This window comes from Trachypithecus francoisi, unplaced genomic scaffold, assembly GCF_009764315.1.
Source record: "Trachypithecus francoisi isolate TF-2019V2 unplaced genomic scaffold, Tfra_2.0 Lachesis_group8, whole genome shotgun sequence".
NCBI classification, from domain to species: domain Eukaryota; kingdom Metazoa; phylum Chordata; class Mammalia; order Primates; family Cercopithecidae; genus Trachypithecus; species Trachypithecus francoisi.
Genome location: NW_022681473.1, coordinates 3,807,379 through 3,820,987, shown reverse-complemented (window position 1 = coordinate 3,820,987; position 13,609 = coordinate 3,807,379). Strand labels below are relative to the sequence as shown.

General features: G+C 51.7%; 1 protein-coding gene across 5 annotated transcripts in view; it reads right to left on the bottom strand.

The window, feature by feature from the left end:
• The window catches only part of SHANK2 (SH3 and multiple ankyrin repeat domains 2), a 672,941-nt gene that overhangs the window by 225,184 nt on the left and 434,148 nt on the right, over positions 1–13,609 (bottom strand). For all 5 annotated transcript variants that reach the window (XM_033203947.1, XM_033203946.1, XM_033203948.1 and 2 more), the window contains one exon: positions 3,860–3,935. In XM_033203947.1, coding sequence (XP_033059838.1) covers positions 3,860–3,935 — 76 coding nt within the window. The remainder of the gene's footprint in view (positions 1–3,859; positions 3,936–13,609) is intronic.

Here is a 13,609-nt window from a genome sequence, read left to right as displayed (position 1 = left end):
TGCTGGCCCTCCTTCCATGCCACCCGCTCTCCTTCCACACTGCCCGCTCTCTGCCTACACTGCCCACCCTCCATCTGTACTACCCACCCTCTGTCAGCACTGCCTGTCCCCCATCCACCCTGCCATGCTCACAGGTTCACAGTCTGGTCAAGGCCAGTTCTGCTGGTCCTGAGCAGGTTGGGCTCCCTCAGGCTAACCCTGCACCTGTTATGAACCAGCTCAGACAGTCAGGGATTAACAAAGGTAATACCATCATCCTATATACATCAGGATTCCACTCATCTGAAGTTCCTAGAGTCATCAAATTCATAGAGACAGAAAGTAGACAGGTGGGGGCCAGAGTCTGAGGGAGGCGGGGCGGGGAGTTTGCGTTAATGCAGATAGAGTTCCAACTTTGCAAGATGAAGAGCCCTGGAGCTGGATGGTGGTGTTGCTTGCACAACACAGTGAATGTCTTAATTCCACTAAACTAGTGATTCACGTAAAAACGGTCAGAATAAGAAAGTTTATATTATGTGTATTTTACCACAATAAGAAAAAATTGGGGGGTGGGGAAGGAATGAAGTACTGGTGTGTGTCACTGTGAGGAGGCACTTTGAAAACATGATGCAGAGTGGAAGAAGCCAGACACAAAAGACCACATAGTGGCTGATTCCATCTATGCGCATCTCTCCCAATAATGCTTTAGGAGGTGCTGACTCTGTCACCACAAAAAACACTGGCCCTCCTCCTCGTCAGTTTCCCTCAACCCAGGATGGCTTTGGGCAGTACCATCCTCACCACAGGAAGGCAGGACCCAAGTGCCAGGGCTCTACTGCCCACAGATCAGGCCTCATATTCAGGCTCAGATGCTCATTGACTTGGCCTTCCTTTCCCCTCCATCAGTGTCCCTCTAGCAGGTGGAATGTAACACTTGCGTCACCAGCTCACTGGGAGGCTCAGCTATGAACAGGGCTATGCTCCATGCAGGGTGGGTGGCGCATGGGAGGGGTGGATAAGCAGTGCTATTATGACTCTTGTTTCTTCCAATGAAATACAGGGTCACACGAGACCCACAGCTTGTCTGATCCCTCACCATGGGAGTGCTGGAGCTGACTCCTCACTCTGGTCAAGGCTGAAGCTTTTCACCATTTGCTTAAGCTACTAGTTGACCCCAGTGTGGTCTGCATGTTCCTCCTCTGAGGTGAGGTCCCAGGACCTGGCAGAGCAGGTGTTCGGTACGCATGTAAAACAGAAGTCCTTGTCTGGACACCAAAACAGGGATGTGAGTTGGTGGGGATCTTGGAGGTCATCCAGTCCAATCTTCTGTGACATTCTGGCAAGAGAATCCCCAGCCCTGCTTGGCTCCTTCTAGTATGGGGAGCTCACTATCTCCTGAGGCAGGCTGAACAGCCACAATAGTTCTGCAAGTCTTCTCTTGGCTGAACTCCAGCCCATGTCCCTGGTGCTTTCTGGCCCTGCTGTTAGCCATGTGTCACACCTTTGCTATGTGACCCCAGGCAGCTTGGCCTACAGATGTTTCTCTTCCCAGGCAGGTCCTTCCTCTGCTCCTCTGTGGGGAGCCTCAGGTACTAGGGACCATTGTGCAGACTCTGCTTGCTATCACAGATCCTATCATAGTGTGATAGGCCCACTGACTATGACCACCTGCCCAGGGTCCTCTTCCACAGGCAGCCTTCTGCTACTGCTGCAGAAACAATTCATCTGTCCCAAATAAAGGCTCATCAGGAGAAACTGGGGTCAGCCCCTGAGCTGCCTTTTAGGGCTGTGTTTGTGACCAGGCCATGGATCACACCTGGGCTTCAACGTAAAAAAGTGGGCAAGTGTAGCAAGACCTGGAAAGTCTGTGACATTCCCTGGAGGGGTACCAGCTCCTCTCCTGGCTGTAGCATTCCTTTTATAGCACACCTCATTTACGAGAGAAGCAGCTGGTACAGGTCAGCATTATAACTGAGTCCAATGAGCAATTCCGCTCCTAAGTACATGCACATACTTGCATGCAAATATCAATGGCAATCAATACCATTCACAACAGCCAAAAGGTGGAAACAACCTGTGCTCACTGACAGATGAAGAGATGAGCAAAATGTGGTCCATCCATACAATGAAACATTATTCAACCCTAAAAAAAAGGAAGAAAATCCAGACATGCTACAACAAGAATGAACCTTGAAGATATTATGCTCAGTGAAAGAAGCCAGTCACAGAAAGATGAATACGTCAGGATTCCACTCATCTGAGGTTCCTAGAGTCATCAAATTCATAGAGACAGAAAGTAGACAGGTGGGGGGCTGGAGTTTGAGGGAGGTGGAGTCGGGAGTTTCCATTAATGCAGACAGAGTTTCAACTTTGCAAGACAAAAGAGCTCTGGAGCTGGATGGTGGTGTTGGCTACACAAAGCTGTGAATGTTCTTAATAGCACTAAACTAGTGATTCCCTAACAAATGGTCAGAATAGAAAACTTTATATTACATGTATTTTACCACAATAAGAAAAAATTAGGGGCAGGGAAGGAATGAAGTACTGATCCATGCCACCATGTGGATGGACTTTGAAAACATGATGCAGCGTGGAAGAGGCCAGACATGAAAGATCATGTAGCAGCTGATTCCATCTACGCACAGCACCGAGGCAGGCAGAGCCCGGAGACAGAAGCAGGTGGGTGGGTGCCAGGGGCTGGGGAGGGGCAATGGGAGTGGGAGTGACTGCTAATGGGTGACAAAATGTTTTGGAAGCAGACAGTGGTGATGGTTGCATAATACTGTAAACATACTAACTGCTACCTTATTGTACACTTTAAATTGTAAGTTTTAGGTTATGTACATTTTACCTCAATCAAAACAGACAGACAAAAACAAACCAATCAGCCAACCCAGTTGGATCCCTCCACAGGCAGGTAAGAGTCGAGGGCAGGGGTCTGGGCTGCTCATCACAGATGTCCTTGAGGTTGGGGAAGAACTCAGGGTAGGACCCTCCCACCTCCGGAGGAGACAGGTGTGGTCAGCTTCTGAGAAGAGGCTCCTCAGCCAGGAGGGTTTGGAGCAGGACCCTCACGTCCCCGGGGCCTGTGTCTGCACCTCCTTCTCTTTTCTACCTCACACACTGGCACCTGTTGAGCTTCAACATCCAGTAAGAACGCTCTCTCTGGGGCTCCCCACATGGAGGGGTCTGTTCCCACACTCGGGGCCAGCAGGACACCCCCCAGCCTCAACCTCCCCTACAGGCAGAGGGGCACAGAGACCCAAGGACGTCCCCACAGCTGGTGCCACACAGGTGTGGTTTCTGCAGAAAAATCCAACCATGTGCCTGTGCCAGTCACATTGTCAATGAGGCAGGGCTCTTTCCACACATCAGACGGACCCAAACCTGCTGTGCTGAGAAGATCTGGCTGACTGGCGGCCTGCCTGCCTCCTTCCCTCACAGCCATTCCACCTAAGCAGAAGTGGCAGGAATGGATGAGAACCTGAGGACCGCAGAGGAGGCAGGAACCCAGGCCTGAGGCATCCGAAATACTCCCCTGGGGGATGCCGCTACCCCGGTACTGCCTCGAGGCTCCTGTGGCCCACTGCCTTCATCCTTGACATTTGCGTGCTTTTGCGAAAACAATGCCAGCCAGCCCTCTCTCTGGGGCCACCACACAGGTGTGCTCTGGCTGGACACAAACCGAAGGTGGCACCAAGTACACCTCTCAGGCAGGGGCTCCAGGAGACGGTGGCTTCCACAGTCCTAGCCTGGTAACACACAGCAGGAGGCAGACACGAGAGGCCTGAAAGCTGCATGTAAGGTGGTCTAGCGTGTTTGCAGTACAGACGAACAGCTTTGACCAGAGGGTCCTGGAAGGGAAAGCAGCGCGTCTTACCTGGAAGTGTCGAAGCTGTCATAGGAGCCCACGGTGTAGTGCCTGAAAAGCTTCTTGCTGCGGTCAGCACGGGTTTCTGTACAGAGAGGGAAGAGAAACACCATTCAGAAAAGTCATGGTCCCGGAACTCTGAAGCCACAGCACACAAGGCTGGTGGGCCCTCTCACCGACTCCCCAAAATGTGAGATGCCCTGTCCTGGGGAAGAGTCTGGAGGAAAATGAGGCCTGGTTCTGGGGCCTGACTTTGAGAAACTTGGAGAATGCATGTGCACCCCAATGCTGACCACTGAAGAGTCAGGAGCACCACTCCCTAAGGGAGGCAGAGTCCCACAGGCCTCATCTCACAGAGGAGGCAGGAGGAAGCAGCCTCTGAAGACGAGAGGGCCAGGCCAGCTCAGGCCACGACAGGGCAGCCCACTCAGCGCATGGAATCCACTAGAACAGCATTCTGCTGTGGTAAGGCTTCCAGCAAAACAGAAAACCTGCAGACAACTGCCTTTCAGGAAAGAAAGAACATTTATTGTCATTTTCCTGATTATAGTTCCTCTCTCCTAAAAAAAAAAAAAAAAAGCACCAAACCCACATGATTAACGTTTCTAATTAAGTCCTCTACTTGTTCCCCTTACTCAGCAGATTGAGACATAAATTTCATGGGAAATGATATGAGTGGTGTAATTAGATTTAATGGATAGTTCAGCGTCAGAGGGAGAAAAAAAAACAAAACAAAACCCACAACAGAAAGACATAAAACATAGCAGCTCACGAGTTCCTGTTTACTTTCCTCCCAAACAGGATTTCCTGCACGATCTCCTACCTAAACCCTGCAAAACATCCACAGAAATTGTGCAACTGACTTCAGGAAAATGGCCCAAAGTTTAATTTAAACTCTGTAAACAACCTTCTCTGTTGTTAGCCTCCTCCATCCCAAATTCTGAGGCAAAAGCATGTTTTTTTTCTGCTCAAACCCCAAAATGCATATTTGCAGTTCAAAAGTAAAGTGAGGGAACTGAGAAAGGTCTCCACACCTTTCATGTGCCCAGAGGCAGCCAGCTGTTCACCAAAGGCACACATTCCAAGAACCCTTTCCCTTTTCCAGCAGTGTGGTATTGCCCCTGGGGGCAGGAAAGGAGGCAGGTGTTGAGCCCAGGACTCCACTTCCCAGCCTCCCTTGCACCCAGATGTGGCCACGTGACTAGTTCTCACCACTGAGATGTGAGCACAAACAGGGTGGGAGGGTCCCTTCCAAGCTTAGGCTTTTGTTTTTTGTTTTTTGTTTTTTGTTTTTTTTGAGGTGGAGTCTTGCTCTGTCGCCCAGGCTGGAGTGCAGTGGCCGGATCTCAGCTCACTGCAAGCTCCGCCTCCCGAGTTCACGCCATTCTCCTGCCTCAGCCTCCCGAGTAGTTGGGACTACAGGCGCCCGCCACCTCGCCCCGCTAGTTTTTTTTTGTATTTTTAGTAGAGACGGGGTTTCACCGGGTTAGCCAGGATGGTCTCGATCTCCTGACCTCGTGATACGCCCATCTCGGCCTCCCAAAGTGCTGGGATTACAGGCTTGAGCCGCCGCGCCCGGCCAAGCTTAGGCTTTTGAGAAGCCAGTGTTCTCTCCCAACTCTCTCTTCCAGCTTCTGCCGGCTCAACGCTCAGGCCTCTGAGACCCTGGGGTCAACAGCTGGGTCTCTGTGCCCTGGACTCTTACATAAGCAAGTGTTGCATTTCTATCACATTAGGCTGCAACCTTGGATTAATCTGATGCAGCCGCTAACGCTGCCTTAGCAGCGCCCTGCCTGTGCGGGACAGACGGGTCCTCCCCATGGAAGCTCCCAGCTGTCCCCACCCCTTCCACACTGCTCCCCACAAACACCTGAGCCTCCTCCAAAACACAACAGGATTCCCCAAACAGCCACATCATCACCATCTCCACATCATCACTGACGTTTATTGAGCACTTACTGTGTACCAGGCCCTGCTATAAAGTGTCGCTTAAGTATTCAACAGTTTAACTACCATGACCACCCAGGGAGTGGGGCACACTCCGCTCTGCAGCACCTCCAGTGCAGCCAGGGACACCCTCTGCCCTCACTCCGTTGAATGCCACTCCTCAAAGCCTTGCTCAGTGCCGTGGGAGCCCTGCTAGTACTACCAAAAAGACGCATTGCACAATTACCAGATAAAAACACAGTATATACCATCAGATTGGTCAGAGTGCACAGGGCCCTCACCAAGCGTGCACCAGTCCAGCCAAGCTGCACACACCTCCCCTGTGCTTGGCATCTGCAACAAATATGCCCAGGTGCAGGAGGACACCTGTGTCCTCCTCTTCCCTGGCATCCAGCGTCTTGCACAGGTCCAATTCCAATCATCATTTATGAAGTCTGCCTGGCAGCCAGGCCCGTGCCCTGTGTGCAGGGATTGGAAGAATTCAGCAGGGCAAAGCCTCAGGCTCTGCTTTTTGTGCTCAGGATCCCGGGGATGGGGTGAAGGAGGAGTCCCAGGGTGCTGAGGCTCCACAGGCTGCATGAGGGGCCCAGCATGTGGGTAACTGTGAGGTAGGAGCACACGGTCAGGCAATCCCTGTGACATTTATGTTGGGCCATGCATGTGCAGGGACAAGTGAGACTTGAACCTTTCCATGGGTTTAAGCGGAGTAGCTCACAATGCCAATGAAGGGCCACAGGAACTGGCTGCTAATTGTTATTATTACTGTTAATTGCCTCTGCTCCTTACACCTCCACATGGCAGCTCTGCGCCGGTTGTCTAGGGAACTGCTGGGCACTACCAGCTGATTGGTGCAGGATCCTGGCTGAGCTCAGAGGCCAGGGGCCAGAAGCAGAGAGGAGAGTGTATAGTGGAATGTGTGCGTGTGTGTGTGTACACATCTGTGTGCATGCATGCGTGTGTGTGTATGCCTGTGTGTGTACTGTACACGTGTGTGTGTACGCGCGTGTGTGTGTGTTTACCAGAAGAAAAGACTATTTCAGTAAAGGAACCATTTCTAAGCTAGGTAAGGTAGCCAGTGTGTCCCAGACTGGAGTTTCATGGACCAACAAAACTTGAAACAAAGAGAAGAAGGGTGTAGACTAACAAAACATTCACCAAGTTTTACATTTGCCTCAGTAAGGATATTAAGAACAGTAAATTCCCCTCTGGTATCAAAATTGTAAGAAAGGGGAACTTTTTTTTCTTTTTTTTGAGATGGAGTCTCGCTCTGTCGCCCAGGCTGGAGTGCAGTGGCACAATCTCGGCTCACTGCAAGCTCTGCCTCCCAGGTTCACGCCATTCTCCTGCCTCAGCCTCCCGAGTAGCTCGGACTACAGGCTCCCGCCACCACGCCTGGCTAATTTTTTTGTATTTTTAGTAGAGACGGGGTTTCACCGTGTTAGCCAGGATGGTCTTGATCTCCTGACCTCATGATCTGCCCGTCTCGGCCTCCCAAAATGTTAGGATTACAGGCATGAGCCAACGCACTCAGCCAGAAAAAGGAACCCTTAAAAGGACATTACTTCTGACTGCTTCATACAAGAATCCCACCACACAGGCCTTCCCTGTCTCCTGGTTCCCAGAGACAGTTATACTTGGGCTCTGGGATATGGGCCTAAGGGACAGGAAAGGTATCCTAAGGGACAAGATTATTATCACTGTCACCACTATCACCACCATCACTACTCCCATCATCATCATCACCACCATCCATCATCACTACCATTACTCCCATCCATCATCACCACCATTATCACCAGCATCACCACCATCACCACCATCACCACCATACCTCCATCCATCATCACCACCATCACATCATCAGCACCATAACCCCCACCCATCATCACCACCACCATCACCACCATCATCATCTCCACCACCATCACCACCATCATCACCACCATTACCAGCATCATCTCCACCATCATCACCAACATCATCACCATCATAATTACTGCCATCATCACCAACATCATCACCATCATAATTACTGCCATCATCACCACCATCATCATCACCCCTATCATCATCATCACCATTACCACCACCACCATCTTCTTCACCATCATCACCAACATTACCACCACCATCTTCTTCACCATCATCGCCAACACCATCACCAACAACATATCATCATCACCACTAATCATCATCACGACCCCCATCACCATCATCAGCACCATCATCTTCTTCACCACCATCATCACTATTGTCATCACCACCATCATCAACCACAATGACCACCACAATCATCCTCTTCACCATCATCATCATCGTCATTATCACTGTAGTCATTATCATCATCACTGCAGCAGAAGACATATTTATGTACTGTCAAGTGTGGAATGCTCTGCTAAATTATCTCATTTCATTAAAAGTAAGTCTTTTTTTTTTTTTTTTTTTGAGATGGAGTCTCGCTCTGTCGCCCAGGCTGGAGTGCAGTGGCCGGATCACAGCTCACTGGAAGCTCCGCCTGCCGGGTTTACGCCATTCTCCTGCCTCAGCCTCCACAGTAGCTGGGACTACAGGCACCCGCCACCTCGCCCGGCTAGATTTTTGTATTTTTTTAGTAGAGACGGGGTTCCACCGTGTTAACCAGGATGGTCTCGATCTCCTGACCTCGTGATCCGCCCATCTCGGCCTCCCAAAGTGCTGGGATTACAGGCTTGAGCCACCGTGCCCGGCCTAAAAGTAAGTCTTTACCTTTACTTGGTCCTCACACAATATCCCAAAGTAAGCAGATTTCCTGTCCCTGGTTTACAGAAGTAGCAGAGTGCAATGATGGGGGATGTGGGCTCCGAGGCCAGGCTGGCTCGATTCAGAGCCCAGCTCTACCACTTACTGGCTGCAAGTCCTCATCATGTCATCTTTAAAAGGATGATGCTAGTAACAGCCCCTCCTCAAAGGGAAGGACTGAGGAGTCAATACGTGTAAGGCACTAGAACGGCATGTGGCATGTTGAAAGTGCTATGTTATGTTAACTAATGCTGTCAAGGTCATACATTAGTTTAGAAACCTCTGCCTCCCAAGGTGGCCTCTCAAGGTCACGGAGTCCATGAGCAGCAGTGTGGGTCTCTGACCCCAGATGTGTGCCTCCACAACCAGTGCTGACAGCAACCAATGGCCATAGCTGGTGATCCACTCACCAGGGCCCACACATATTCTAGGTGTGTGTGCTTCACCTGTCTGATGTTGCTGTGTCTGGTTTACGGGTGAGGAGGGGGAGGCTCAGAGTTTGAGTGAGTTGCCTCAGGTCCCCCAGCCAGGAGGTAGCAGAGCCCACTGTAGTGCAGCCTCCAGGGGTAGCGCCCATATGGGGTTCCTGGGAGGCAGCATCTAATGAGTGACCCGCGTAAATCCAGGTGGCCTTCTTGACTCTGCCACGTCCTGTGGACATGCTCTCAGCAGCCTCGGTTTCTGAACTGGAAAGAGCGGGGTGGGCTAGACGGCCCTTGGGACTCTGTCCCCAGTGTTACAGTTGCACACGTTATGGCTTGTCCAGGTTTGGCCCCCTGGGACTTGCTGTGCACTGCGCTGAGAGGCAGGGGCTGCTGGGCTGCCCCTTCCCAAGGCTCCCTGGATCTCCCGGTGAAAACGTGGTCACAAATAAAACACCCTGAGACAGACGAGGGGAGGAGCAGGAGGTCAGGGGCCACACTAGCCTCCCTGTGCGCCAATGACAACAAAGGATGCTGGCTGTTCCCTGCTGCTGAGAGGCCAGCTTCCCAGGTGCCGGGGCCTGAGGTCAATGCTGCCTCAGAGCTGACCGCACCTTCGGCTTCGTGTGTACCTGCTCACCCTGCTGGCCACATCCTCCCTATCTTCTGTGGGACCAGTCCTTTCTCAGTTCCAGCCATGTGGTCAGGTGAGGGCACCCTGCCCCTCGCCACCCAACCGCCCAGCCCTGGGCTCCTGCAGTTGCCCTAGGAGTCCGGCTGGAACGTCCCTTTGATCCCAGTGAGTGACAGGATCAGGGTAGGGGCCTGGGACCCCAGCGGGGACAATGCCATCCTACTCCTGCTGCTGGGGTTCCCACGCCTCAGGACACAGAGGGAGGCCAGCCGCCTGAGGGGGGTGCCCACGTGCAGGATGACACAGGGCTGGGGGAGGAGGGAGGGCAGGAACAGAGACAGAGAGACCCAGAGAGATGGGCGACTGCCCTAGAGACACAGCTGGAAACCCTGGACACAGCCATGCCCGGCTTCTCACTTGTACAAACCAAATGCATATCCTTGGTGGTATTAAAAAACTTGGCTTTCTGTTTTTTAATGATGCAGTAATGCATTTAATAGTTGCATTGCTGTACCATGTGGCTAAGAAACTGCCATGGCCGCATAGCTTTCCTGGGGACACAGCCGCTTCCCTTCACCATGGGAAGGTCCTGGTGAGGCTGCCCCTCAGGAGGCCAACAAGTCCACCTGGTACACAGGGGTGTACACGTGGGTGTGGTCTAGGGATCCTGCTGGACTCTCCTAGGCCCTGTCATTAGCAGTAAGTGACCCATGGCCCGTGCAAGGCCAGGTGGCCTTTTTCTGAGATGTTCTGTAGTCTGACTGCTGAGGAAGGTGATCTTGGCTTCCTTTTAGAGATGCAACAGAAGGACACGGGCTATGGCCACCATTCAAAGCACAGGGAGGGAGGGAGTCCAGCGATGAAGCCAGCTCACAGCGGAAGGCAGAACCAAGTTCAAGGTCTGGGGCAGGGAGAGATGGGCCTAAAAGACCTTGATGCCAGGAGTCCCCAGATTGTGGCTTGTGGTGGTCACTGAGGCTACTAATCAAATACTTCTGGCTTTCCACCAGGGGGCATGTGGTCAGACACTACCTTCTTGGCTCTCCTGTGGTTGAGTAAGCCCTTGAAATTAATTTCGGCCAGTGAATTTTAAGAGGAAGTGACTTTTGTTATTTCCTGGCTGGAGACTTTAATTCCAAATGCAAGACCCCCACCCACCAGCATTGTCTTTTTGCCCTCGGGCATGGCAACCAAAACATTTGAGAAGCTGGTGGTTCTATTGGTCTGGGTCCCCAAGTCACCACCTGTCGATGTATGATGGGCATAAGGCGTGAATGAGAAAGAAATCTTTGTTGTTCCAAACCACAGAGATTGGGGGATTTTTTACTTTTTATTTTTGAAGGCTAGTCAGGTGAAGCACTGAGAACGGAGAAGGAACAAACAAAATCTGTAACTCGTTGAGATCAATGAGCTGTCAACACTGCTGCACTCAGACCAGCCAAGGGGAATGCTTGTTACTGCAGCTTCACGGAGGGCAAGCTGACTGAGACACACCTCCATGGCCCTCTCAGTCCTGTGGGCCAGTACATCCTAGGCAGAGATGGGTTTCTGTCACCAGCAACCAAAACCATCCTAGCAAGTATAGGAGGGAAGATCAGACAAAATCAAGGCAAAGGCTGAGTTTAGCCTCCTCTGAGAGAATGGCTGTACTTTCTAGGAAAAAAGGAGAAAACAACCTACTAGACAACAGAAATGGATCCCATTAAGCATGGCCAGAATATGGCACAGCAGCATGCACTTTATGTGTCTCAGAGGAGATCCCTCTGCCTCTGATAAAGGAAGCAGAGAAGCCAACCATCCAAGAGGGAAGTATTGATTTGTCTGCTTCCTTAACCGTGGAGAAACTTCTTGACGTCAAAACCAAGTTTCCAACCAGGACTTCCTCCTGGTCAGCACTGGGATCAGCAGGGGATACAGCAGGGGCTCAGTAATGTTTGCAGGGCTCCACACACATGGAGGCCAGCAGTCACTACCACTCTAGTCTGAACCACCATGATCTTGCACCTGGACTGTTGCAGTAGCCTCCCCTCTCCCTGCTTCCACGCTTGCCCCTCCCCTTCACTGATTTACACTCTAGAGAGCCAACAGAATGAGCTTTTAAAAAACGTAAATTGGCCGGGCGCGGGGGCTCAAGCCGGTCATCCCAGCACTTTGGGAGGCCGAGACGGGCGGATCACGAGGTCAGGAGATCGAGACCCTCCTGGCTAACACGGTGAAACCCCATCTCTACTAAAAAATACAAAAAATTAGCCGGGCGAGGTGGCGGGCGCCTGTAGTCCCAGCTACTCGGGAGGCTGAGGCAGGAGAATGGCGTAAACCCGGGAGGTGGAGCTTGCAGTGAGCTGAGATCCGGCCACTGCACTCCAGCCCGGGCGACAGAGCGAGACTCCGTCCCAAAAAAAAAAAAAAACGTAAATCAGGTGATTTTCAACTCTGCCGCTTAACATTTTCCAACGGCTTCCAAACGCAACCAGAGTCATGTTCAAGCTGCCTCCTATGGCACAAGCCGGACGCCACATGGCCCTGCCTGCTCCCTGGCTCATCTCCCACCGCTCTTCCCCTTCCTGGTCCCCTCAGCCAAGTTAGTCTCATCTTGTCTCTTGAACAGGTCGAGCTCATTCACGCCTCAGGGCCTTTGTGCATGCTTAACTCTGCCTGGAATGTTCCTTCCCCGGCTCACATTTCACTGCAATGCTAGCTCTCCAGATCCCACAACAGCCTGGTACATAGTGGGCACTCAGTAACTCTGGAGAAAGTGAGCCAATGGGTAAACGTCACACACCTTTGGACCCTTTGCTCCCATTCCACGTTGGCCACGCCATCTCCTTGGGTCTGAGCGTGGCAAGTTGGAGATAGAGCCCAGGATGTTGGATGATCACAGCTCCTGCCAGGGACTGCTGAGGCAGGGGACACAGCCCTGGCTGGGGCGGTGGCTGGCTGTGACCTCCTCACTTTGCCCCTCTGGGCCTTCTGCTTCTCAGCTGTGAAGTGGGTCGATGGGGACTAAACATTCCTTAGGCTCTTGAACTTGTCAACCTGACACATCCCTCTGGATGTAAGGTGACTCACCCCATGTCCCAGGAGAGGGCCATTGGTCCAGGCATCTCACACACGCAGCCCTTGAGCGTGCAGGGCCTGAAAGCTGTTTTCTGAGTATGGCCTAGAAAAATCTACACTGAAAGGAAAAAAAAAAAAGGCCAAACCTAGAAATCCCATTTCATATACCTTTTGGGACTCACGAGAGGCAGTGACAGATTGCATGACAAGCTTCAGACTGTCAGCATTTAAAATAGTCCTTTAAGCAGAGCCGCTGGAAAGAGGATGCCGTACAGCTTGGCAAGGAAGCCAAGACAGGGCATCCGGGGAGATTCCAATGGCCTCTGATCCTGGGCTCTGACTGTTTCTGGAAAATGAAATAAGAGGAATTTTCTCAAAGAAATTTACTAAGACACTGAAAGGCCAAAAGCTAATCTTTTGGATGGGTTGGGAGGAGGTAGGCTATGGAACTAAGAGATAGAAGGTGGGGCAGGTGTGGTGGCTCCTGCCTGTAATTCTAGCACTTTGGGAGGCCGAGATGGGCAGATCACCTGAGGTCAGGAGTTCAAGACCAGCCTGGCCAACACGGCAAAAACCCATCTCTATTAAAAATACAAAATTTAGCTGGGTGTGGTGGTGGGCACCTGTAATCTCAGCTACTTGGGAGGCTGAGGCAGGAGAATTGCCTGAACCCGGGAGACGGAGGTTGCAGTGAGCTGAGATCGTGCCACCACATTTCAGCCTGGGTGACAAAGTGAAACTCAATCTCAAAAAAAAGAGAGAGATAGAAGGTAAGAGGTGAGGACAGGGTCCTGTGAGCACCCTGACCTCTTTACACTCTAGCCACATTCCATGGGCAATGGTCCCCTCTGCTCGTGAGACACACGTGGACAGACAGAGACAGGAAGGATACACAACAGTCCATCTTCAGACAAGACAAGC